The sequence below is a fragment of the Taudactylus pleione genome, unplaced genomic scaffold, assembly GCF_031769625.1.
Source record: "Taudactylus pleione unplaced genomic scaffold, aTauple2 ptg000434l, whole genome shotgun sequence".
Lineage (NCBI taxonomy): Eukaryota > Metazoa > Chordata > Amphibia > Anura > Myobatrachidae > Taudactylus > Taudactylus pleione.
Window position 1 is genome coordinate 3,472,368 of NW_028284836.1, and position 27,451 is coordinate 3,499,818.

Sequence of the window (27,451 nt, forward strand, 5' to 3'; positions counted from 1 at the left end):
TCAGTGACTGGTTACTATGTAGGGATACCTATACGCACCCAAAAACTGAATCAGCCATGTTTGCACCGTATTCAGCGGCTGCATTAGGCACCTCATTCCTGATTATATTTTCAATAATATATTATTTCATGACACATATTCAGCGTGGCGTACCATGTGCTTGAAATACACTAGATCTAAATATGTTCCATTTGTAGGTAACCCGATGTTCACACCAGGATTAGAGGGAGGCAATCGGGAAGCCAACTGCCTAAATACCAGCAAGGGTGAAATGCCGGGCGTCTAGATGTAGACGCCCGCATTTTCCCGACGCCGGGAGACTGGCGCCCGGCATCACGATCGTAGTGATGCCGGGCGCCGCGAGCGGACAGCCACGGGGGGGAGGGTTAGGTTTAGGGCTCCCGGGGGGGACTTAGGGTTAGGCAGCCCCCCGGGAGGGTTAGGGTTAGGCTAGGGGGAGGGAGGGTTAGGGTTAGGCACCCCCCCGGGGGACTTAGGTTTAGGCAGCGGGTAAGGGGGTGGTTAGGGTTAGGCACTTAGAGGGGGGATTAGGGTTAGGCACTTGGGGGGGAAGTTAGGGTTAGGCACCCCTAAGGAGGGTTAGGGGGGGTTATTGGATACCTACCTATCCACGATCAGGATTTCCAGCGCTGTCGGGCTTCCGCTGCGTCGCACTCTGCTCCTGTCGGGCTGCCGCTGACGGGAATCGAACCGCCGGCATGCGGCCGACGGTATTTCATACCAATTCCGGATTAGATAACCCCCTGTTCCTTCAATGGAAAGATAAAGGTATTGCCTTGGTAAAGGATGTTTTTGATCCTGGTGGAGTTATCATACCTTTTAGCGTTATACATGATACAAATGGTATACCCCACAGGCAGTTTATCATGTATCTCCAAATAGTCCATTTTGCTCGCTCTATTATGTCACAAATCCTATCTCTAAATTCTCTAGATGTGCTCCACAATCTGCTGTTATTAATACTACACCATCCATACAAATCGAAATATCTTACACTAGACCTTGTTGGCAACTCATATGATAAAGCTTGGAAACAAACGGTAGTGTCGTGGGGTAGAGACATACCATCTATAACCTCAGCCGATAACTTGCTTGCATATTATGACTCCACCCTGAGATTTTTGCGCTGCTCCTGGCTACAAGACGTCCATATCAAGACTATCAATAGAGTGTATATATCACAAGCCCGTAGAAGATTCATGGTGGCGGAGGAGTCAGGTAACTGTCTCAAATGTAGGCGCCCAAACGCAACTTTTTTTCATAATCTATGGTCGTGCCCGAAAATACGTACATTTTGGGGAAAGGTGGTAGTTTTTATTAATACCATTTTTCACCTGCAACTTAGAAGTGATCCTTTGGCGCTTTGATGTGCCAATTTTTGTGATTGGAATCTTGGTGTGGATAAAAAAGCTATAATCCCTCTCCTAACGGTTATTGTAACCATCGGTAAAAAAGTTATACTGTGTAGTTGGACCACCTCTACTCCCCCTTTTTTGGGCTCAGTAAAATCGTTATTGCTTACTACCTTATATTATGACAGGCAGACTGTTTGCCCGGCGTTAGAGAATAGTGTAGTCTCCTTTTATAATAAATTGGGCGCATATATTGAGTCACTCGACTCCTCCACACAGTCGAAAGTGTTAAAAGTGGTTGAGACCACAACCTGGTATTTACATAGAAATATGACATGATAGCTGACGCCTGTTTTGATGCTTAATGTTTTTTGTTATGTTAATACGATTGGCAAGGGCTGATTCAGAACATGTTCAGAATTGCTTCTATTAGGAACGTTGCTGTTCGTAGAGACAGTTCATTCTTAAATATTACATGATTGTATATCTTCTTTCCCCCTTTTTGTTTTGTTCCCCTTTCCTTATTTCTCCCTTTTTCTTTATTTTATATTTTTATTTTATTTTATGTTTTTTTCTATTGTATTGGTATTATTATGCAGTTTATGGCATTGTGTATTTAAATTTTTTGAATGTGTGGCCAACTATTTGACTTCAAAAGTTGGAATTATTATAATTCCTGTGAAGGAATCTGTTGTATATTTCGAACATTTGTACAATATGTATGGTTCTTGTATACCACTATTTTGAAATTTGAATTTTGTAAATTTTGGAAGACATTTTTATATATACTGCTGTATTGTATAATGTTTTATTTGAAAATAATAAACAGATTTTAAAAAACAAAAAAACAAAAACAGTGTCTATTATTAGCATTTCACTCCCTGTCTGATCTTGCAGCAGCCTTCCCGGAGGTCTTAGCAGAGTGCCTGGCAGGCTCATGAGCAGCTCAGCACTCAATACATTCAGACTGTGGCAGACAGCATTATCAATCCACAATCTTTGGTCCTGGCAAAGCTAGTATACAGAGATTACAAACATAATTCAGATGGGGATGCAGTGACAGGGATCACATAGATTGCTGAATATTGGCATTCTGCGCATGCGTCTGGCCCATATTGCTATACTGATTTCTGTTCCGTAAGTCAGTCTCCTCCCAATATACCCCATTCCAAACGGTATGAGAATACACCTGCCTGCACTGTCATCTACTCGTAATTTGAATGGTTAGCCAGGTTATAGGCGAGGACAATGTAAGAATAATGAAGGCTGCAGGTGTACTTCAGGGTCCAGTCTTCAACTTGGGCAGCATCGGGTATCACAGTTAGTGTAAAGTAAATATATATAAAATATTATTAAAAAACAACTCTAGATGTAAAATCTTATCCACAGTTGTATTCACAAAATATTAGTTTGGCATTCACCCCTGCAGAGGGCGTCCAAAATTATAAATAATAAAAACATCTATGGAAATACAGAGATTCGTATTGGGAATGTTGTATTAATGTTCTGGCAAAAAAAAAAAAAAAAACAGTACTATCCCACCAAGATAATTCTCAAGGTATTTGTTGCTTAGAGAAATTGATGTACTTGTCTCAATAATTACAATTTCGCGCACTAATGGAGTATATCCTGGAAAAGAATGTCCTCGTTGGATCCTCTTATTTAAAAGTTCCAATCTTTAAGTAGCCAATGTAATAAGCTAACACTCTCCTTTAACTCCTATAATCTCTGTTCCGGTACACTGCTGCACTGTAATGACAGGATACAATGAATATGGATGCAGGCTCTCACAGCCCAGTGCCGCTTTCCGCTGCCATCAATTGGCAGGCAGTGGAATGGCTGTACAGGCATGCACACTAATCACTCAGTATATAGCATCTTACCACCGTTATCCACGCTGCTGTAAGGCTATCCAGTAACAATGGGTGCAGGTTACTCCAGCCCTGTGACCGCTGCCTGCGGCTGTCAATTAGTGGGTATTAAAGTGGTAGTGCAGTCAGTTCAGTGTATAACAGTGTATAACAGCTTACCGCCAGCGGCTGTTACAGAGCTCGTTGTATATCGCAGAGGTGTCCGGAGTGGCTCCTAGTGTCCCAGCGATTACAGCTTGAAGAAAAAACTCCCCTTACGCATTTCTCCACCTGTTATATGGGCAGTTTTGTCAGAGGGAATCGCTGCTCTATAGCTTTTCCCCTTTACGAGCTAATATATAATTATCCCTATATGTGGTACGCAGTGGTGGAGCACTGTTTGCACATGGGTCTTAAGTTTCAGAACTGAATCAGACGCACAATCTCTGAATGTATTGGACGTTCCTGTACAATGACTGGGAGCTGACAGGGTGGTGGCTGCTTAGATGCACAAAGATATTGCGGCTCATTGGTATGTTATGGGAGTGCCACGGACGCGTCACTGAAAGCGGTTCTGTACACAGATGCTTAGCCGCTCACATAGGAAGCCATACTCAGACAGAGGATCTACAGCTAGCATAGGGCTGGACCAAGTTTCAATGGTGCGACCAATGGTGGCATCTAAAGATGCACTAAGCATGATTGCCGCGTCTGAAGACACTCAAAGCGGGCATCTCAGTCCTTGCACATTTTGACGCACAGCTGTACACCAGGAAAGGGCTTTATAGCGGCATTAACATAAAGCGGCTGTCACAAGTCGCGGTCACAACTTGAATCCTTCTAACAGGTTGCCCAGACAGGACGGGGTTACTTCAGTTGTTCCTGTTGCTAGGCAATCGGCACACCTCAGGAAGTGATGTATTCCACAGTGCAAACCTGATTGGGACTTCAGCCTTGTTATACTCACTGGACTATTGCAGCTGTGCCGACTATAGCGTGTCTGTGAGTTTCATCGGCTTTGCTGCATGGCCAGTTCGTTTGTTTCTCCTCGTGATACAACTCATCAACTTCCATACGGTTTTCCAGCCGCACCAAGCAGCCCCCGTGCTGCCGTCGGCTCATCAGCTTCCATACGGCTTCCTAGCAGCACCAAGCAGCCCACTTGCTGCAATCGGCTCATCAGCTTCCATACGGCTTTCCAGCCGCACCAAGCAGCCCCGTGCTGCAATCGGTGCATCAGCTTCCATACGGCTTCCCAGCTGCACCAATCAGCCCCCGTGCTGTCATCAGCTCATCAGCCTTCATACGGCTCCCAAGCCACAGTCAAAACCTACATTGTTTTCTAACAGCTATTGCCGCACCATCGGCATTATAGCCGCATCATCGGCTCCCAAAGCCATTGCCAAAACCTACACTGTTTACTAACGGCTATTGCCGCATCATCAGCACAATTGCTGCACCATCTTCACTATTGCCACACCATTGCTACAACTGCTGCACCATCGGCATATTTGCCGCACCATCGGCTTCCGAGGTCATTGTCAAGATTTTCTCTATTTTACCAACAGCAATTGTCACACCATCGATACTGTTGCTGCATCATCAGCTGCTGTGCTAATTTAAACCACTTCATGTAATACCATTGGTCAAATATCCACTCTTCTTTTCCTCAAAGCCTTACCATCACCTGCATCTGTTCCAACTGTACATTTCATCTATTGAATTCCCTTGTACCTTCATGTGAGCCGCTACTACTCCGAGCATAAGTCCAGGCGGCCGCCTAAGTACTGGTGAACGTATCCAAGTTCTAAGGAAACAACGGGCGGTTGTTATTAGTGAAGATCTCGCTAGCCGGGTTCTTGTGGTCTTACATGGAGTAGGCACTGGAATTCGTAACATTATAGTCGGCCCACTTACACAGGTACACGTGGATATAGACTTAAAGCTTCTGCTATCATGAAGCATGGACACAATCTTGCCCAGGTGCTTGCAGCCCAGATCCAAACTCTTACTCAGAAAGTCCAGGAACTCACTATACGAGTTGAAGAGAACCGTTCTCCTATGTATGTAGCTCATCATCTTGAACCAAAGATTAATTTACCAGATCGGTTTTCTGGGGATCGCAGACAGTTTTTAAACTTTTGTGAAAGTTGCAAGCTCTATTTCCTACTTCGTCCACTCTCTTCAGGGACACAGTTACAACAAGTGGGACTGGTAAACTCTCTCCTTCAGGGGGATCCACAGACTTGGGCCTTCGGACTGCCTTCAAACCTTGCAGCATTACAGTCCGTTTAGGCTTTCTTTATGGCCTTGGGCCTATTGTATGACGACCCGGACCATGCTGCTTTGGCTGAGTCCAAATCGCGTGCCCTCAAACAGGGTCAGAAGGCAGCAGAGGATTACTCATCAGAGTTCTGCAGATGGGCAACTGACTCAGGTTGGAACGATCCGGCCAATATCGTGCCGCTCTTTCTGAGGCCATCAAGGACATCCTTGTTCAACATTCATCTTCTGAATCCTCGGATGATCTTATGCAACAAGCCATTGGGATTGACCAGCGGCTACGGGAACGTAGATGTGAACAAAATCTTCCCATCAAAACGCCTAGTTCTCTCGCTTGGATTCCATCTTCGGTCACAGAGGGACCAATACAGATTGGCACCTCTCGCGTATCATCAGAAGAGAGATGCAGAAAACGGTCTCTTAGCCTCTGTATGTATTGCGGTAACAAGGGGCATACTGTGCATAACTGTCCTCTCAGACCGGTAAAAGACAAGGCCTAAGTGTTCGGGAGGATTTACACTTAGGCCTGGCATCCATTTCCTCCAAGAATTCTCTTTTAGTCCCAGAACCATCCAACTCGCCAATTCCACTTTGACTACTTCAGCCTTAAGTGATAGTGGGGCAGCAGGCAACTTCATGGATTTTCTTTTCTTTTGCACTCTGGGTGTACCAGCTTTCTCCTTGGAACAAGAAATTTCTATCTGTGGTCTAGACGGAGGTTTGATTTCATCAGGTAATGTGAAGTTTAAGACACCTCCTCTCCGGTTATCGGTGGGTTTTTTACACTCAGAAATTCTGCCTTTTTATCTCCTCCATTGTCCCTTGGCTTCAGTCGTTCTTGGTTTTCCATGGCTCAGGGATCATAATCCCGTGATTGATTGGCAATCTGGTGAGATAATCAGATGGAGTCAGACCTGTCAGAATCGTTGCTTGACCATGCCTATTCGGTCTGTATTAACTACGGTTGCTGAGACGCCTCCAACCATTCCGCTTCAGTACCGGGATTATGCTGATGTTTTCTCCAAAAAACTTGCGGATGTTCTTCCTCCACATAGATCTTACGATTGTGCCATCAATTTGATTCCAGATGCCCAATTACCCAAAGGCCAGTTGTATTCCCTTTCAGTACCGGAGGAAAAAGCTATGAGAGAGTACATCGAGGATGCCTTGGCAAAAGGATTCATCTGACCCTCAAAATCACCACTAGAAGCTGTTTTTTTCTTCATGGGTAAAAAGGATGGGTCTCTTCATCCCTGTATAGATTACAGAGGACTCAAAAACATTAGGGTAAAAAATTCATATCCATTACCTCTCATTCCGGTACTGTTTGATCAGCTGCGTCAGGCTAATGTCTTCTCCAAAATTGACCTCCAAGGGGCATACAACCTGATTCGAATCAAGAGTGGGGACGAGTGGAAAACGGCCTTCAGTACCCATTCCGGACACTGTGAGTATCTAGTCATGCCTTTTGGTCTATCTAATGCCCCAGCTGTTTTCCAGGACCTGATTAATGACATTCTTCGTGAGTTTTTGGGAGTATTTGTGGTCGTATAGCTGGACGACATTCTCATTTTTTCCCAATCTCTGAATCAACATCATCAGCACGTACGTCAAGTTCTTTAAAAATTGCGGGAGAACCATCTGTACGCCAAGTTGCAGAAATGTGACTTTGACGTCACTCAGGTTTCCTTTCTGGGATATACAATCTCGTTCCAGGGATTTTCAATGGATCATGGAAAAGTCGATGCTATATTTAAGTGGGACCAACCAACTTCCCTTAAAGCCATCCAACGGTTCCTCGGCTTTTCTAAGTACTATCGTCGATTCATTAAATCCTTTTCCAGCATTGTGGTACCCATTGTAAATCTGACCAAAAAAGGAGAGGATACTTTAAATTTGCCAATCCAGGCGATCCATTCTTTTAAAACTCTCAAAGTCGCTTTCACTCAAGCACCTGTCCTTCGACATCCTGATCCTAACCTTCCTTTTATCCTAGAGGTAGATGTCTCTGAAGTAGGAGCTGGAGCCATTTTGTCACAGAAAGACCCGGCAGACAGTAAGTTGCACCCGTGTGCATTCTTTTCTCGGAAATTCTCCACCGCTGAATGCAATTATGATGTGGGAAATCGAGAATTACTAGCTATTAAATGGGCTTTCGAGGACTGGAGACACTGGCTGGAATGGGCCAAACACTGAATATTGGTTCTTATGAACCGCAAGAACCTGTCCTACATTCAGTCCGCTAAAAGGTTGAATTCCTGACAATCACGTTGGCCATTATTTTTACCCAGTTCAACTTCCTCGTCTCCTTCCATCCTGGTTCCAAGAACATCAAGGCTGATGCCATGTCCAGGAGTTTTGGATCAATTCAACAGACATCCAGGTCAGAGGAAGCTATCATTCCTGACTCTTTTTTTCCATTTTGCCCTCACCTGAAATCTGGCAGATCGTATTCGGGCATTTAAATCAGAATCACCTCCGGCCTTCTGGTCGATTGTTTGTTCCAGAGCAGTTCTTCTGGATTTTCATGCGTGTCGAGTTTCTGATCATCCAGGCATCAGTAAGACCTTAGAATTACTCCCCCGCTCTGTTTGGTGGCCGTCTTTGAACAAAGATGTGCATAGATTTGTCTTGGCATGTGAGGTATGTGCCCATAATTAGACACCTCGGACAGCTCCTTCTGGTCTGTTACTTCCACTGGATTTCATCGTTGACCTGCCAATATCTGCTGGATGTTCCGTCATCCGGGTAGTGGTGGACCGGTTTAGTAAAATGGCAAGCTTCATAACATTACAAAAACTTCCTTCTGCTAAGGAACTTACCAGTCTGTTTCTTCAACACATTTTTCGGGTACATGGCTTACCAATGGATATCGTTTCAGATCGAGGATCACAATTTGTGGCACAGTTCTGGAGAGTGTTCTGTTCTTCTCTAAGCATTGCACTCGCAAGCGGCCCAATGTTTCTGCACTGCGCATGCGCCACGTCCGGTGTGCGCAAGCCCCGCTGAGCAACTGAAGTTAAGTCGCTACAGGGCTCACAACAAGACGGGGCGGCTGTCGATGGTGAGTGACAGCCCGCCCCGTTTTGTGGGCGGGTGGGGGGGGTGGCTGGACAAATGCAGGCGTTCCCTTAGGAACACCTGGCGTTTGTAGGGAAGTCTAACTGACATCACTACTGATGTCAGTAGTGGACTTCCTGCTCTAATAGAGCAGGAAGTCCACTCAGCCTTGCGGAAGCCTAGACCCTACCGTAGGGTCTCGTCGCAAGTCCAATGATCTCGATTATCGCGATGGTCTCCTGGCCACTCGCACAAGCTGTGGGTGGTCTCTCACAGCTTTGCAAGTGGCCGGAGAACAAAAAAAAAGCCCACAATCCCTGCGAGCGGGCAGCGGCAGCGACCGGGTCTGAATCAGGCCCTTAGTCTTTCTTCAGGTTATCATCCACAGGCCAATGGACAAACAGAGCGTGTTAATCAGTGTCTGGAACAATATCTACGCTGTTATGTTTCCAAGTGTCATAATGACTGGGTATCTCATCTGCCACTTGCTGAGTTCGCCTTTAATAATTCATGCCATTCTGCATCTTCAGTTTCCCCATTCTTCTGTGTTACAGGGCAACATCCGAGGTCTAATGCCTTCGACTCTGGATCATCAGCCTCTTCATCTGTTTCTCGGCTTTGACATATTTGAAGTAAGGTTCATCAAAGCCTCTGGAAGGTATCTATCCACTCAAAAAGATCTGTTCACAAACATTGGAGATCATGTGGTTTTAAGAAGGGTGATTTGGTTTGGCTATCCACCAAAAACATCAAGTTCTATCAACCCATGCAGAAGTTGGGTCCCAGGTTTATTGGCCCATTCCGAATGAATTCACAGGTGAACCCGGTAGCCTTTAAACTTTAATCACCCAACTCTCTCTGTATCGATAATACCTTCCATTATTCCTTGCTGAAACCGGTCTTCTCTTCAGTCAAGTTCAAACCCAGGTGTTCATCCAAGCCTGCTTCAGCTGTGGTCCCCGGTCAGCACGAGTTCATAGTGGAGCGAATCTTGGACTCTAGAATTTCCAGGGGTCGTCTGCAATTCTTAGTCCACTGGAAAGGCTATGGTCCAGAGGAACATTCCTGGGTTCCTGATTTTGCATTACATGCTCCCAGGTTGAGAAGATGTTTATTTCGGGATTTTCCAGACAAACCACGTTCTGGGGGTTCTTCAACCCCGCGTCAAGGTATTGCCACACCATCGGCACAATTGCCGCACTATTGCCACACTATCGGCACAACAAGGTATTGCCACACCATTGGCACAACTGCCGCACCATCAGCACATTCGCCGCATCATCGGCTCCCAAAGCCATTGCCAAAACCTAAACTGTTTACTAACGGCTATTGCCGTACCATTGGCACAATTGCTGCACCATCGGCACTATTGCCGCACCATCGGCACAAATGCTGCACTATTGCCGCACCATCGGTACAATTGCCGCATCATCGGCTTCTAAAGCCATTTTCAAAGACCAGACTGTTTATTAACGTCTATTGCCGCACCATCGGCACAATTGCCACACCATCAGTACAATTGCCGCACCATCGGTGCAATTGCTGCACCATCGGCAGGTTTGCTGCACCATCGGCTTCCGAGGTCATTGTCTAGACTTTCTCTATTTCACCAACAGCAATTGCCGTACCATCGATACTGTTGCCGCATCATCGGCTGCTGTGCTAATTTAAACCATTTCAAGTCATACCATTGGTCAAATATCCACTCTTCTTTTCCTCAAAGCCTTACCATCACCTGCATCTGTTCCAACTCTACATTTCATCTATTGAATTCCCTTGTACCTTCATGTGAGCCGCTACTACCCCGAGCACCGGTGAACGTATCTAAGTTCTAAGGGAACAACGGGCGGTTGTTATTTGTGAAGATCTCGCTAGCCGGGTTCTTGTGGTCTTACATGGAGTAGGCATTGGGATTCGTAACAGTGGCAGACTTTACTGTGCCAAAATAGTCACACATGGACGCTGCTGTGTACCACTCAGAATCAGCCCCTAAATGCTGTTATTTCCCAGAGACAAGAGGAACGTTATTGTAATTGTACTTCCCAATAGATGTGTGTAGTGCTACCATGGGTGTGAGTGTATTAGATTTGTGGAAGGATCTCACGTGATCTCTCATGTAATCCATCTTACTGGGACATCTACAAGATCATTGCTAATGTTTTATATTGGTTCAGAATGTCAATATAATAATTATGTAATCAGCGGAGCCCCATGCACACAAACACACACTCTCCTAATACGCGTTTCGGCAGCCCTTGACAACTAATGAAACTTGTGGACTAAGCAACCAACTTCAGTACTAAGGGGGTCATTCAGACCCGTTCGCGAGCAAAGGACGCTCGCAAACGGGTCGATGTTCCCCCACTGCGCATGCGCACGACGGAGGGAGCTCCGTCGTGCGCATGCGCGAGACCCGGACTGCGACAGCCAAGCTGTCGCTCCGGGTCTCGCACCAAAGGGGGCATGCTGTCGATGTTGATTGACAGCACGCCCCCTTTGGTGGGCGTGCCGGGGGCGTGCCAGCCAGACGGAGGCGTTCCCATGGGAACGCCTACCGTCTGGAGCCGGCCCCACTGACATCACTAGTGATGTCAGTGGGTGTGATTTTGGGTCTGATAGAGCCAAAATCACTCCTGGGCTTGCGGCAGCGAGACCCTACCGCAGGGTCTCCGTCGCAAGCCCGATGGTTGCGATGGTCAAAACCATCACGACCATCATCATGGACGCTCGCATATGCTGTGGTTGGTCACCCACAGCTATGCGAGCGTCCAAGAGGACGCTCCATTTTCAGGGAGGAGGGCACTGATTCATAGCGAGCGCTCTGGTCACACGCTGTGCTGTTATCGTTTAGATCCAGCCGATGCCTAACAGTTTAGAATAGTCGTCCAGAGTGTGTATATATGAATAATTATAATCGTTCAGTGTGTGTAAATGAATCGCTCTGTGGGCCTGATTCAGAGCTGCTCGTAAGCGGCCGCTCGTTCGCTCCGAGCGATGTTCGCACATCTGCGCATGCGCATGGGTCGTAATGCTCATGCGCCAACCAGTCATTGCGGTCGGAAATCGAGCACTCGCAAAATAGCAAGTGCCTGCTAATTTGAGTGACAGGATGAGGCGTTTGTGGGTGGTAACAGGGGAAGGTGCTTGAAAACGGGGAGTGGTGATCCGTACGCAGGCGTGCCAAACGGTCAAAACGGGCTTTTTAAGGGTGTGCATAATTAACAAAGCAGCGTCATCGACCACGTCACTTGGTTGTTTCTTAGCCTGAACTGTTCGCATGATTGCGGTAGGAAAATCCAACCACAAGCACTGCGAGCAGTTCAGATGCCTTTCGATGTACTCGATTAATCTAATAAATAGCGGAGATGACGTAGGATGCGAGCGGCCAGGGGGCGTCTTTACAAAATAGCGCGCATGTTTCGTTCACTCGCTCAGACATAGAGGCGTCAACAGACCGCAAAGAGCGAGCGCTCAATTTAAATAGCCGGCCCCTTTTTCTGAACGAGAGAGCGCAAATAGCGTCCGGCTCTGAATCAGGCCCTGTGTGTGTACATGAATAATTATAATCGTTCAGTTTGTGTAAATGAATCGCTCAGTGTGTGTACATGAATAATTATAATCGTTCAGTGTGTACATGAATCGCTCAGTGTGTGTACATGAATAATTATAATCGCTCAGTGTGTGTACATGAATAATTATAATCATTCAGTGTGTGTGTACATGAATAATAATCGTTCAACACGTAAAATGGCAGAAAAACTGTTGCTCTGTCGATTTCATGCAATACACTGTGCTTCCTGCCCATACACAGTTCTTGGTACATAGGCACGGGATCATTCAGTCTCTCGTCCAATGTGGTCGGATGGTGTGATTCATCGTGTAGTCTATGGTCAGCATTACCCAGCTGTGATTTTATTAATATATATGATTCTGTATTTTATGTTTTATTCCACGTCGTGCTTTTGTATCATACAGTGTCTCAATCTCTTGTAGCGCAATACATCTGTACGCCTCGGAATTTCAATAAAATATAAATTAAAAAACGAGTTTAAGTATAAATACAAAGTGTCATTTAGGACTGACATCCTGACAAAAGCCTCACCTGGATAATGTTTGCCTTCGTTCTGTAAAGATCTTTGCCTACCATGGTAAGCTGAGAACGTTCCCCTCCTTTTCTCTCCTCCTGCTTGCTCAAGAACACATTAGTACATTAGTAAACATTTGTCCGTGAACCCTATGAATGCAGGAGGGCCCAGGTGCCTCTGCAGGGCGCCGTGTGTGCTGAGTAAATGAGCTTTCGGTGATCGCTGTGTCCCTGTCATTACCTTAGAAGAGGCTCAGTATTTGCTAATTAAGGCCAGGCCTGTCTCTCTCTCTCTCTCTCTCTCTCTGCATGTGTCAGGCGTGAGGTTACCCGCACAAATTAGGGAGCTATGAGGATGATAGGGCTAGCACAGAGCGGACGAGCCATAGACAGGTGAGACAATGTTACATCACTAGAAATATCAGCCAGTCTACCGTAAAATGCATCACGTCGGCTCTATGAGAGGGGTCTGTGTTCCTGCTATGTCATACCTCTCACCTGTCCCGATTTAGCCGACACATGGCCGACACCTTCGTCTTATGCGCACAATTCCGCAGTTTAAGATGTTGGGAGGATTAGTACATAATGGGCCTGAGTCTAAGTCGGACGCCAGTAAAGCTGGGGGTGGTGCATCCCGCCCTGATAATGGCGTCTGCTCTCACAAGCGGATGTATGGGGGAGGCGCGGCCACATAGGGCCTGATTCAGCAGCGCACGTAATCACCCTCGCGGCTGCATTTTGATGCTACTTTCTGGCGCCCCTCCCGTGTACTAGCGTGCGCCAGAATGTGCAAGCCCTGAAACGCCGGCTTTCAGCGTAGCTGCGCGGTGTAACATCACCGGTGATTCAAGACGCTCCACCGTCGGGAAGCAATCGGGAAGCCGACTGCCAATATACCGGCAGCCGGTTTCCCGACTGTCTTATCCCGGCAAGGGTGAAATGCCGGGCGTCTAGATGTAGACGCCCGCATTTCCCCGACGCCGGGAGACCGGCGCCCGGCATCACGATCGTAGTGATACCGGGCGCCGCGAATGGACAGCCAGGGGGGGGGTTAGGTTTAGGGCTCCCCCGTGGGGGGACTTAGGGTTAGGCACCCCCCCCGGGAGGGTTAGGGTTAGGCTAGGGGGAGGGAGGATTAGGGTTAGGCACCCCCGGGGGGGACTTAGGGTTAGGCACCCCCGGGGGGGACTTAGGGTTAGGCACCCCCCCGGGGGACTTAGGTTTAGGTAGCGGGGAAGGGGGTGGTTAGGGTTAGGCACTTGGGGGGGAAGTTAGGGTTAGGCACCCGTAAGGAGGGTTAGGGTTAGGGGGGGTTAGGATAGGTTAGTGGATACTTACCTATCCACGATCGGGATTTCCAGTGCTGTCGGGCTTCCGCTGCGTCGCACTCTGCTCCTGTCGGGCTGCCGCTGACGGGAATCGTCACCGTCGGTACTTGCACCAGTCCTATGGCGGCGTCTCCGTGAGAACACGGCCTTTGCGGCCGCGGCTCTGCCTCTGAGAACGCGGCCGCTTTCACTGGCACGCCCACGACTCTCCGATAACGCGCCCGTGGAGCGCATTTGTTCTTTGTTCACTTCAGACCTCCTCCCAGTCACCCCCCCAGGGTTGCCCACGGTTTTCCCACACCATCTCTGATACCAGCGTGCCCGTACGCAACACGTGCACACAGGGTAACGCATGCACCATCAGGGGACTCCAGAATATTTGCACATGTGCAGTAGCAAGTAATCGCTCAACCACGCCATTGCGCTCACTTAGCGTGCGCCTCTGTAGCAGACCCGCAGACTCTGAATTCCAGGTGGAAATCCGTAGCTATTTTCAATCGCGCACCCGCAGATGGCGAATCAGCCCTTTAAGGTTCACCATTGGGCTGATTCTGAGTTTGGAACAAAGTAAAATAAAAAAGAGCCAGTAACCTTGCACCTGTGTAATTCCATGGGCCTGAGAGTCTCATTCAGACCCGCTCGCGAGCGCAGGACGCTCGCAAGCGGGTCGATGGTACCCAAATGCGCATGCGCACGACGGAGGGAGCTCTGTCGTGCGCATGCGCGAGACCCGGATAGCGACAGCCAAGCTGTCGCTCCGGGTCTCGCACCAAAGGGGGCGTTCTGTTGATGGTGACTGACAGCACGCCCCCTTTTGTGGGCGTGCCGGAGGCGTGGCTGCCAGACGGAGGCGTTCCCATGGGAACGCCTACCGTCTGGGTCCGGCCCCACTGACATCACTAGTGATAGAGCCAAAATCACTCCAGGGCTTGCGGCAGCGAGACCCTACCGTAGGGTATCGTCACAAGCCCGATATCATGGACGCTCCAAAAGGCTGCTCCAAATTTAAATAGGATGGCCCTGATTCAGAACGAGCGCTCTTGTCAGAGCGTCCGGCTCTGAATCAGGGCCTGATTCCAATGTGTACGGTATTGTGCGGCTGCAGAGAAGCGGAACGGATCCTGCGCAGACCAGAACCAGCATGGGATCACTTTGCGTGACCATCGACAATCGGATGATTTACGTACAAATGAGATGGCTCTGCGCAGGTTATTATTATTATTATAAATAAATGATAATAATAATAATCTGCGCAGAGCCATCATATTTGTATGTAAATCATCCGATTGTCGATGGTCACGCAAAGTGATCCCATGCTGCATCCTCTGACGCAGCTGGGGATCTCAGAACCCGGTAGGAGGCGTCTATTGATACAAGACGCTGCGTTATTAGCATATTACTGCACAGTAGCTGCATCCAAAGACTGTGCGATGGCGTACAGTCCTGAATCCGGCCCAGTGGTATACATAGCACTAATACAGACATTCATAAGACGATTGATAGGAATAATTGGGATGAACTGTTTTTTTTGGTTGCAGTTTGATAAGTGGTCGGATTCCCAGAGGCGCCGTATCCTGTGCGAGCTGCTTGAGCGATGCAGCGTGTCCCAGCTCCGATTCTGTAACAATCACCTGCATGGAAAAGCCCCCCGGGATTCCATGGATTTCACCACCGTGCTGCCCAGGGTGCTGTCTCTGTACATTCTCTCCTTCCTGGACCCCCGCAGCCTCTGCCGCTGCGCACAGGTGGGTGCGAGTCACCTGCGCGCTGCCTGTGCACTAGTCAGTGCGTTGTCATCATCCATATCTCTGCATGTATGTACCAGTGCAAATGATGAGCACCTCTGCTGTTCACCCAGGTGAGCTGGCACTGGAAGAACCTGGCAGAGCTGGACCAGCTGTGGATGCCCAAGTGCCTGCACTTTGGTTGGTACATCAACTTTTCACCGACCCCTTTTGAGCAAAGCATTTGGAAGAGACAGTACATAGAGATGGTAAATGAGCTGCACGTCACGAGACCCAAGGTAATGACACCGCCATATGCCGCGGATATGGCAGCAGTACACTCATTACAGTATGCAGCTGTGCGTAACTCTATTATGTATTATATAATGGGCTTTATTCTGTCTCCACAGAAATGCACAAGAGATGAGGGAAGCCACAGTGCTGCTAGATGCTGGATTCATTGGATGGATTAATTGCTTAAATCAAAATGATTTAATCAATTTGTCTGAATGACCATTTTCTGTTTTTCAGTGTTTGGGGGGCAAACGGCTGAGATTGTTATTTGCTCCCATACATTACCAGACAGATTGGAGAGATAAGGATCTATTTACTAAGCAGTGTTAGGAGACAGTGGCCCTGATTCAGAGCCGGACGCTCTGACAGAGCGCTCGCTCTGAATCAGGGCCGGCCTTCTTGTTTTTTAGAGCGGCCTCCTGGCCACTCGCATAGCTGTGGGTGACCACCCACAGCTATAGCGAGCGGGCAGGAAGATGGTCGCGATGGTCAAGACCATCGCGACCATCGGGCTTGCAACGAGACCCTTGTATTAGGGTCTTGTTGCCGCAAGCCCAAGAGTGCTTTCGGCTCTAACAGAGCCGAAAAGCTCTCCCACTGACATCACTTGTGATGTCAGTGGGGCCGCCCCCAAACGGAGGCGTTCACATGAGAACGCCTCAGTTTAGGCAGCCACTCCCCCGGCCCGCCTACCAAAGGGGACGTGCTGTCACTCAACATAGACAGCACGCCCCCTTTGGTACGAGACCCGGAGCGACGGTTTGCACGTCGCTATCCGGGTCTCACGCATGCGCACTGGGCCACCATCGACCCGCTTGGGAGCGCTGAGCGGGTCTGAATCAGGCCCAGAGTGAAAAGTAATAAGGTGCCAGCCAATCAGCTCCCAATTGTCATTTTTCAAACACAGCCTGTGAGATGACAGTTAGGAGCTGATTGGCTGGCAACTTATCCCTTTTCACTCTGTCTCCTAACACTGCTTAGTAAATAGACCCCATAATCTCATAGTATGTACCCAGTTTAACCATTTTTAATTTTACCTCTATACTTGTGTAATGGACATTGGGCCTGACTCAGAGCCGCTCTCTAGATGCGATCGCTCACACGATGTGTGTGCAAATTGCGTTGGCAGTGATACCGCACAGCAATGCATTAGCACACCCAGTATTTCTTGGAGAGCGATCACATAGTGTATGCAGACACCCACCAGCCTGTTATAAGACTCCAACTTGTGCACGTCATGTCCAGGAAGTGTATGCAACCATCGGTACATCGGATGGTATCGCAGCGCTTGAGGTTGACTATACCCTGCCGTAAGCATTGCGAGCACTTCAGTGTAAAAACAAGCCAGGTGACGTGTACTATGATGCTGTCTTAGAATTATGCACGCCTCTAACACGCCGATGAGACGCTCAGGCACGCCTGCGTTTGCACCTCCACTCCCCCGTTTTTAATGGCCAGCCCCTGTTACCACCTACAAACGGCTTCCCCTGTCACGCACTCGGCTGGGCTGTCTCTGCGCAGCGAGCGAACGCATTGTGAGCTTTTGCTAAGGTGCACTGCGATGCATACACAATGCACACCATCGCCAGCAGCGAGAGAATCCATCTTAGCGAGCAGGTCTGAATTAGCTCCATTGTAAGGAATTAATGTATAATGATATTTATGTTGATGACGTTTACTCAGCTTCTATAAATGTGTCACTGAATCTTCTGGTAGAATTGACCTTGCCCTAGAGTGCCATTGTTTGTGTAGTGTGATTATTTTGCTAACCTCTGCGATACATTAGATTGGAAACATTTTAGAGAGAATTAACGTGCACCATATAACACCTCTGACTCTCGTCCCTTCCAGACTCCTCCTAAGGACGACTTTGTGGTTATCGATGTTCACCCAATTGTTAGAGAAGTTTCGGATACAAAGCTGTCGTCTTCCTACATTCACCGATCCGTGTCTGGCAAGTCACATGACAAGGGGAGTAAGGACCTCCCACCGTGGCGCTCGTCTGACAAACACCCCACCGACACTATAAGATTCAACTACTTAGACAACTTTCATCCAATCGAGCAAGCCCAACAGGCGTAAGTGACATGTGGTTCATCTGGGATGCGTTCGGCACAACGGCGGTCGGGATGTCGACGCTTACATCACCGGCGCGGGAATACCGACATCGGTCAGAATCTCCGCGCCAGCATCCCGACTGCTGGGATGCTGAAGGCAAGTAGCGGGGTTGGGGGGAGGGCTAGGGTTAGGGTTAGGGTTAGGCACTAGGGGGAGGGTTAGGGTTAGGCACTAAGGGGGGAGGGTTAGGTTGAGGGCGCAGTGAGGGGGATGTTAGGGTTAGGCACCAAAGAGTTAGGGTAGGGAGAGGGAGGGGGAGGGTTAGCATACCGACCATCAAGTGTCGGTATGTCAACCAAGTCGGGTTCCCGGCGTCAGGATTCTGACCGACAGGATTCCGACTGTCTGTATTTCACACCGATCCCGGTTCATCTAGACACCAGCCGGTAACTGCTTACGCCAGTCTGGAAAGCTGCTATAGATCTTTTTTTTTTTTTTTTTTTTAAAGTCATCCTTTAGAACCGCCGCGTCCCGTGCTCAGGATTCCTGCGGTCCTGGAAACAGTCACCTCTCACTGTGCTGTTCTTGATGCTCTGTCCTTGGTAACGGCCTGCCGGTCAGGTCCTGTGTGGTCAGCCTGGAGAAAGCATCAGGTGTAGCGCGGGTGGGTGTGAGTATCCTCTGCGCCTCCTCGCTGGGGGAGATGGTTTGATTGGTCCAACGTTCATTGTATTCTATACAGCAGACGTCTGCAGCTGAGGCTGTAAGGTGGTATCCCCATCAGCGGGAAACTCAAGGTGCAGCCATTTACTGCTCCACATTCCCGGGATTCTTCCCTACATCTCTCCACAGTTGTTTTACATCTTTTATAGTAATCCAGCAGCTGTTACTCTCATTGTGTGACAGAACTGTTTAGGAAAAAATAACTTTATATGTAAGTGTTGTCAAAGCTGATTAAGGGCCTGAGTTAGAGTTTTACGCTAATGCTCCCGCAGCTGTGGATGTGCGGAAATATGCTAACGCCGCAGCAGCCGGGACTTGTACTGAGACGCCCACTGGGCACATCGCAGCTGTCCGCAACTGCGTACACATACGCAGCATCGGAGGCAGATCCGTGGTCACTCAGAATGGCCGCCGTAAGTGAGACACCGGAGTCATGTTTCCTGCGTACGGGATCGCAGACGCAAGATGGCTCCCAAAATGGTCGAGACGCCTTCATTTTTAACCGACACTCCCTGCTGCCTCCCCCCAAACGAGTAGCTTTAACGTAATGAAGTATAGATACCAGGCCGCCTGTGGGTAGGAGGAGTCATTATGGGCCGAATTCGATTTGGAGCGAAAAGCCGTTCTCGGCTAAACTTTTTCGCCGATGACGTCATTTTCACCGATTCCACTTTTCCCCGTATTCAATTTGGCCGACTTTTCGCCGGTGCGAAAAGTCAATGCATCAGACCCTGCGAAAAAGTATCACCTAGGAATAGGTGGCGAGAAAAAGTGCAAAACTGGGGTTTTAGGGTACAAATGAAAAGAAAACACCCAGCACCCATGGGAAAGCCCCCCTAAGGATAACTGCGTCAATTTTTTTTTTTTTTTAAAGACTTCAGGACACCCCAAAAAAGTAATTTTAGTTTTGGGGGCGAAAAAAAAACAAAGTTGGGGGACAAACTTAAAAACTAGTGAAATAGACCCCAGGGGGGTCCCCAAGTATGCCCCAGATGTTTTTTTTATTGCAAGTGTTTGCAGCAGGTGGATTTTTCACGTTTTTTTAAAACTTTGTATTAGCAACTTTAAAATATGCTAGCATCCATTTTCATGTACCCCAACATTTGATGGGACTAGTTATCTTGCAAAAAAACCTCCTAAATGCTATTCTTCACCACCTTCTAAAAAACGCTATATAGCTCCGATTGAGACCATTTAAAAACCCCAAATACCTTCAGCAGGGCTAATCGGGTATCCAGAATGAACCCCCATGTCAGAGCATCTTTTGGGGGGTGTCAGGCTGATTTCCCCAAAAATGACAGGACTTTTCTTTGATTTCAGTTTCGCCAGGTCCCGTTTTTTGCCGATTTCAAATTGAATACGTGGATACGCGGGGACACACGCCATACTTTTTCGCCGGCAAAACCTCCGATGACGGCGAAAAGTCCGGCCTCTGACTTTTTGCTCCAAATTGAATATGGCCCTATGTGTCACTGCTGTATCTCATATTTAGCAGTAGACAGGTGAGGTGCGTGGTGATTCACGAGCTCCGATGTCCAGGCCTCAGCGTGGAACATACCGCACTGCGCTGTGAGATAAGAGTGATGGATGAGAGGCGCCTGTCCCTGCTGGATGTGTCATGTGTGATGTGACCTGACTTATAGCAACACACCTGGGCACATAGCAGCGCTGCTCTGCCGGTTATACGATCTGCGTATAACATTACAGCCTGCTCCTTTACCACAGCTGTCCTTATTGTCATTTACATGCTGCAGATTCCTCTGCAGTGTGAGACAGTATGAACTCCAGTGGCCTAGCCATCTGGGGGGATACATGATCTCCTGCTGAATTCATGCCCAAGGGCATTTTGGTCTTCAGCAATATGGCCGCCTGTGTAGACCTCTCTCCTCTATGTAATGATCTTAGTGCTGCCCCCCTACATTCTTAGCCTTTCCTATATCCTGACAGGAACTTGGATTTCTGCGATTCCCTATTTTCTCACAACCCACTAATAGAATGGGGACGGGAGTTAAACTTTTTTCTTCACTCTAGTAGCATACTGTATATAATAAAGCAAATATCGCTGCAGTTTAAAAGCTGGACAAAGGGATGCATGGGTTAACATTTATTCATTCTTTTTATAGTGTTCCCAACGTAACCTGATGTTTTTCTACGTTGAATTAGATAAACGTTATAGTGACACTTTCATTCTGCAAAATCTTTCATTTTAAGCTGCTAGAATGCCTTCTGAATCTGTCTCCTCTCACTGGTGTACATATAATAACATTGCCAATAGGGAGCATCTACTAGCAAAAGACAGGGATACGGATACGACTGATAAAACTTGGAAATAACTGGTCTGTAAAAAGAACAGGGTCACTTTCAATATTGTTATTTTTATTTAGTATTTTCAATAGTAAAAAAAAATATCCCCACCCAAAACATAAATGTTTATTTTATCATTTTAAGCGAAAATACTACTTATCAATCACCTGAGTATTACTTTCAATCCAGCATAAGCATATCGGCCGCTACTATATATAATCAATAAAGGAGAGAGGCAGCGCACAAAACCAAATCAATCCAAAAGTAACGACTGACCAAAATGCCCCCAAAATTCATATAACAGAAATGACATAACATATCTGCCCATTTATGTGATGTCACTGTAAAATAGAGAGTTTTTGTTACCCCACCAGTTGGTGCTGTTACTGCCCATACCTGTAAGTTTGGGTGAGCATATGAGATGCCTGAGGGGGCCTGATTCAGACCCGGTCGCAAGCGCTGAACGCTCGCAACCGGGTCGATGTTTGCCCACTGGACATGCGCACGACGGAGCCGGCTCCGTCGTGCGCATGCGCGAGACCCGGCTAGCGAAGGGTGCTCCGTCGCTCCGGGTCTCGCACCAAAGGGGGCGAGCTGTCGATGATGATTGACAGCTTGCCCCGTTTGGTAGGCGGGCAGGAACGCCTGTCGTTTGGGGGCGGCCCCACTGACATCACCAGTGATGTCAGTGGGAGAGCTTCCGACTCTAATAGAGCCAGAAGCTCTCTGGGGCTTGCGGCCACGAGGCTCTACCACAAGGGTCTCGTCGCAAGCCCGATGGTCACGATGGTCTTGACCATCGCGACCATCAACCTGGCCACTGGCAATAGCTGTGGGTGGTCACCCACAGTTATGCGAGCGGCCAGGAGGCCGAACAAAAAAAACAAAAACGCCCTGATTCAGAGCGAGCGCTCGTTCTGAGCGTCCGTCTTTGAATCAGGCCCTGAGTACCGTACAGGCTAACATTCCGGTTCTGCAGCTGTGATAAGATCGGTGTATGGAATGTCTCATGCAGACGGCTTTCTGTGACATTTCTTGCACCATAAATATTCCGCCGGTCCTGGAAAACGTTTCGTCTTCAAAGAAACCGTCTCAGATGCTTTGAGGTAATTGATGTAGGAAGCAGCATACGGGTAGTGTAAGGTAAATCTATGTGCTTCAATTTGGCTCACAAACAAAATAACTCAATTAATAAGAAAACTATATATAATTATTTTTTTAAACTGGTACGTGACAAAAGCCACATATTTTTCATTATTAAAAAATTCAGCAATGTAGCAACAACCAAGGCAGGGCCGAAACTAGGATTTCTGTCACTCGGGGCAAGGGAGTAATTTTGCGCCCCCTCCCTTCCCGTACCTGGATTTTCTCCTTGCTCCTCCATAAGGCAGTGCACTAGGCGGACGTCCCTGGTATAGTGTCTTATGGTGTGTCACTTTACTGTATAGTGACTTATGGTGTGTGACTTTACTGTATAGTTACTTATGGTGTGTGACTTTACTGTATTGTGTCTTATGGTGTGTGACTTTACTGTATAGTGACTTATGGTGTGTGACTATACTGTATAGTGACTTATGGTGTGTGACTTTACTGTATAGTGACTTATGGTGTGTGACTTTACTGTATTATGTCTTATGGTGTGTGACTTTACTGTATAGTGACTTATGGTGTGTGACTTTACTGTATAGTGACTTATGGTGTGTGACCTTACTGTATTATGTCTTATGGTGTGTGACTTTACTGTATAGTGACTTATGGTGTGTGACTTTACTGTATAGTGACTTATGGTGTGTGACTTTACTGTATTGTGACTTATGGTGTGTGACTTTACTGTATTGTGACTTATGGTGTGTGACTATACTGTATTGTGTCTTATGGTGTGTGACTTTACTGTATTGTGACTTATGGTGTGTGACTTTACTGTATAGTGACTTATGGTGTGTGACTACTGTATTGTGTCTTATGGTGTGTGACTTTACTTTATAGTGTCTTATGGTGTGTGACTTTACTGTATTGTGTCTTATGGTGTGTGACTTTACTGTATTGTGTCTTACAGTGTGTGACTTTACTGTATAGTGACTTATGGTGTGTGACTTTACTGTATAGTGACTTATGGTGTGTGACTTTACTGTATTGTGTCTTATGGTGTGTGACAATACTGTATAGTGACTTATGGTGTGTGACCTTACTGTATTATGTCTTAAGGTGTGTGACTTTACTGTATAGTGACTTATGGTGTGTGACTTTACTGTATTGTGTCTTATAGTGTGTGACTTTACTGTATAGTGACTTATGGTGTGTGACTTTACTGTATAGTGTCTTATGGTGTGTGACTTTACTGTATTGTGTCTTATGGTGTGTGACTTTACTGTATAGTGACTTATGGTGTGTGACTTTACTGTATAGTGGCTTATGGTGTGTGACTTTACTGTATTGTGTCTTATGGTGTGTGACTTTACTGTATAGTGACTTATGGTGTGTGACTTTACTGTATTGTGTCTTATGGTGTGTGACTTTACTGTATAGTGACTTATGGTGTGTGACTTTACTGTATAGTGTCTTATGGTGTGTGACTTTACTGTATTGTGTCTTATGGTGTGTGACTTTACTGTATAGTGACTTATGGTGTGTGACTTTACTGTATAGTGACTTATGGTGTGTGACTTTACTGTATAGTGTCTTATGGTGTGTGACTTTACTGTATTGTGTCTTATGGTGTGTGACTTTACTGTATAGTGACTTATGGTGTGTGACTTTACTGTATAGTGGCTTATGGTGTGTGACTTTACTGTATTGTGTCTTATGGTGTGTGACTTTACTGTATAGTGACTTATGGTGTGTGACTTTACTGTATTGTGTCTTATGGTGTGTGACTTTACTGTATAGTGACTTATGGTGTGTGACTATACTGTATAGTGACTTATGGTGTGTGACTTTACTGTATAGTGACTTATGGTGTGTGACTTTACTGTATAGTGACTTATGGTGTGTGACTATAGTGTCTTAATTATTGTGTGTGACAGGACTCCTAGAGGTATAGTAGTCACCATCCAGCAGGCCCAGCAGGAGGGATATGAGAGAGATAGAGAGCCTGGTGTGCTCACTGTTACCCCCGGGCAGGCTTTCTCTATACTGTACTGCCAGGCTGGCAAGGAGGAGCAGCTCTCTCCCAGGGCCGCTGCACATAACAAGAGCTGCTGTGAAATCCGAGGGCTCTGCCTTCATCACCCGGGTACTCTGTGATCAGGGGCTGTATGCCCAGGCTAGAGCCACCAGTGTATCCCCTACCTCCCTACAGGACGTGCCCTTTAGATTCAGTGCGATCAAGAAGTTGCAGCTGACAGCTTATTACGGAGGCCTCTCCCTCCATACACCCCAGGAGGATTCCCCTGCTGCTGCCTGTGAGGGAGGGAGGAATACAAAACTCATCTCAGCCCTTCAGCACCCCTCAAATCTGCACGTGCACCTCTTGCCCCCCCTAGTTGCGGCCCTGACCAAGGTAACCTATAGCAACACAATGTTTTTCTTGTTTTCTTGTGATGGTGGCACAGCGCACAGAGGCGACACTACCTGTCCGGGCCACCTCACATGATGATTCTCTTGTAACCTGCAGACGAAAGGCCGGTTCTGGGACATCAATCCTCAACAAGCAGAATACAGAGAAAACGAAGAGGCCATCGTCCGCTTCCTACAAGCTGCGCAAGGCGAAGTCACTGGTACGTTGCTTCATATATATATATTTATAAGGCATGCCTATTTGTAGTGCTGTAATGAGCCTATACTGTGGCAGGCTGAGGCAGCAGGTAGAGATGTTCACCTGTAGTTTTCCTCATCAGATCAGGGGCATGGAGAGGGGAGGGAAATGGGTGCAAAGTGGCCTGGTGTGGGCTCCCGAAGAGCCTCTACCACAACAGAACCCCCAAGATGACGTCATCACGCCCCCTTATAGTAAGTAAATGTGCTATCTGGGGAGGAGACTGACACAGTGATTACACAGTATTAAACCCACACTTGACACGTATTAATTACAGGATTGTGTCTCATTTTGGCATTCATAATCTCGACATGTTCAACATGTCAACATTGACCAATGACACTGAGGGAACGTCGACATGATTATAATGTCAACAAAATGTCTCTGCTGGTCTATTGGTGACTTACCTGGTCCGGTAAGTCCAGGGGTGCCAACCGAGTCCAGTGGTGACGTCCTGGTGACTTCCAGATCATCCTGCGGTTTTTCTGGCAGTGAGTATATCCCTAACCATTCCCCTAGTCCTCAACCTTGACAGCCTCACCCATAGCCTAACCCTAAGTCTCCCCCTAGTGCCTAACTCTAGCCTCCTCTCCCTCAGCCTAACCCGACCCCTCCTCACCCGTAGCATCACCTTAACCCTCCTCTCCCGTAGCCTAGCCCTAACCCTTCCCCTAGTAACTATCACTAACCTCCCCATAGTGCCTATTCCTAGCCTCCTCTCCATAGGCGAACCCTCCTCTCCTGTAGCCTAGCCCTAACTCTCCCCAGTGACTCCCTAACCCTAAAGTCCCCTTCCATAACCTAACCCTGCCCCTATAGCCTAACCCTAACCTCCCCCTAGTGCCTAACCTTAGCCTCCCCTCCCTCAGCCTAACCCTAACCCAGCTCTCCTGTAACCTAGCCCAAACCCTCCCCTAGTGCCTAACCCTAAATTCCCCTTCCATAGCCTCACCTTAACCCTCCTTTCCCGTAGCCTAGCCCTAACCCTCCCCCTAGTGCCTAGCCTAACCCTCCCCCTAGTGCCTAGCCCTAACCCTCCCCCTAGTGCCTATTCCTAGCCTCCTCTCCCATAGGCGAACCCTCCTCTCCTGTAGCCTAGCCGTAACTCTCCCCAGTGACTGACCCTAACCCTAAAGTCCCCTTCCATAGCCTAACCCTAACCCTCCCCCTAGTGCCTAACTTTAGCCTCCCCTCCCTCAGCCTAACCCTAACCCAGCTCTCCTGTAACCTAGCCCGAACACTCCCCTAGTGCCTAACCCTAAATTCCCCTTCCATAGCCTAACCTTAACCCTCCTCTCCCGTAGCCTAGCCCTAACCCTCCCCCTAGTGCCTATCCCTAACCTCCCCCTAGTGCCTATTCCTAGCCTCCTCTCCCATAGGCAAACCCTCCTCTCCCTGTAGCCTAGCCCTAACTCTCCCCAGTACTTTAAAGTCCCCTTCCATAGCCTAACCCTAACCTCCCCCTAGTGCCTAACATTAGCCTCCCCTCCCTTAGCCTAAACCTAACCCTGCTCTCCTGTAACCTAGCCCAAACCCTCCCCTAGTGCCTAAACCTAAATTCCCCTTCCATAGCCTTACCCTCACCCTAGTGCCTAATCTTAGGCTCACCTCCCTTAACTTAACCCTAACCCTCCTCTCCCGTATCCTAACTCTCCCATAGTGCTTAACCCTAACCTCTCATTCCATAGGCTAACTCTCCCATAGCCTAACCCTCCCCCTCTCGTAGCCTAACTCTAACCATCCCGTAGCCTAAGCCTAACCCTATCTATCCTGTAGCCTAACCCTCTTCTTTTGTGACCTAACACTATCTCTAACCCTAGTGCCTAACCCCAACCTCCGCACCCGTATCCTAACTCTCCTGTAGCCTAACCCTAGCTCTCCCCCTAGTGCCTAACCCTAACCTCCCCTCCTGTAGTCTAACCCTAAGCCTCCCATAGCCTAACCCTCCCCTCCCTTAGCCTAACCCTAACCTCCCCTCCTGTAGCCTATCCCTCCCATAGCCTAACCCTAACCTCCCCTCCTGTAGCCTAACCCTAACCCTCCCATAGCCTAACCCTCCCCTCCCATAGCCTAACCCTTCCATAGCCTAAGCCTCCCCTCCCATAGGCTAACCCTAAACTCCTCTCCCATCATCCTAACCATTTCCACCTGTAGCCTAACCCTTAGGTAGCCTAACCCTAACTCTCCCCTCCCGTAGCCTTAACCTAACCCTCCCCTCCAGTAGCCTAGCCCTAACCCTTCCCTAGTGCCTAACCCTTCCGTAGCCTAACCCTAACTCTCCCCTTCCGTAGCCTAACCCTAACCCTCCCCTAGTGCCTAACCCTTCCGTAGCCTCACCCTAACACTTCCCTCCCGTTGCCTAACCCTAACCCTCCCCTAGTGCCTAACCCTAACCTCCCCCTAGTGCCTAACATTAGCCTCCCCTCCCTTAGCCTAAACCTAACCCTGCTCTCCTGTAACCTAGCCCAAACCCTCCCCTAGTGCCTAAACCTAAATTCCCCTTCCATAGCCTTACCCTCGCCCTAGTGCCTAATCTTAGGCTCACCTCCCTTAACTTAACCCTAACCCTCCTCTCCCGTATCCTAACTCTCCCATAGTGCTTAACCCTAACCTCTC

General features: G+C 48.0%; 1 protein-coding gene across 2 annotated transcripts in view; it reads left to right on the top strand.

Moving 5' to 3' along the window:
- FBXO16 (F-box protein 16) overlaps positions 1-27,451 on the top strand; it is a 55,587-nt gene that overhangs the window by 17,641 nt on the left and 10,495 nt on the right. For both annotated transcript variants that reach the window (XM_088447558.1, XM_088447559.1), the window contains exons 4-7: positions 15,517-15,723; positions 15,837-16,001; positions 17,848-18,074; positions 24,695-24,797. In XM_088447558.1, the coding sequence (XP_088303684.1) occupies positions 15,517-15,723; positions 15,837-16,001; positions 17,848-18,074; positions 24,695-24,797 (702 nt within the window). The remainder of the gene's footprint in view (positions 1-15,516; positions 15,724-15,836; positions 16,002-17,847; positions 18,075-24,694; positions 24,798-27,451) is intronic.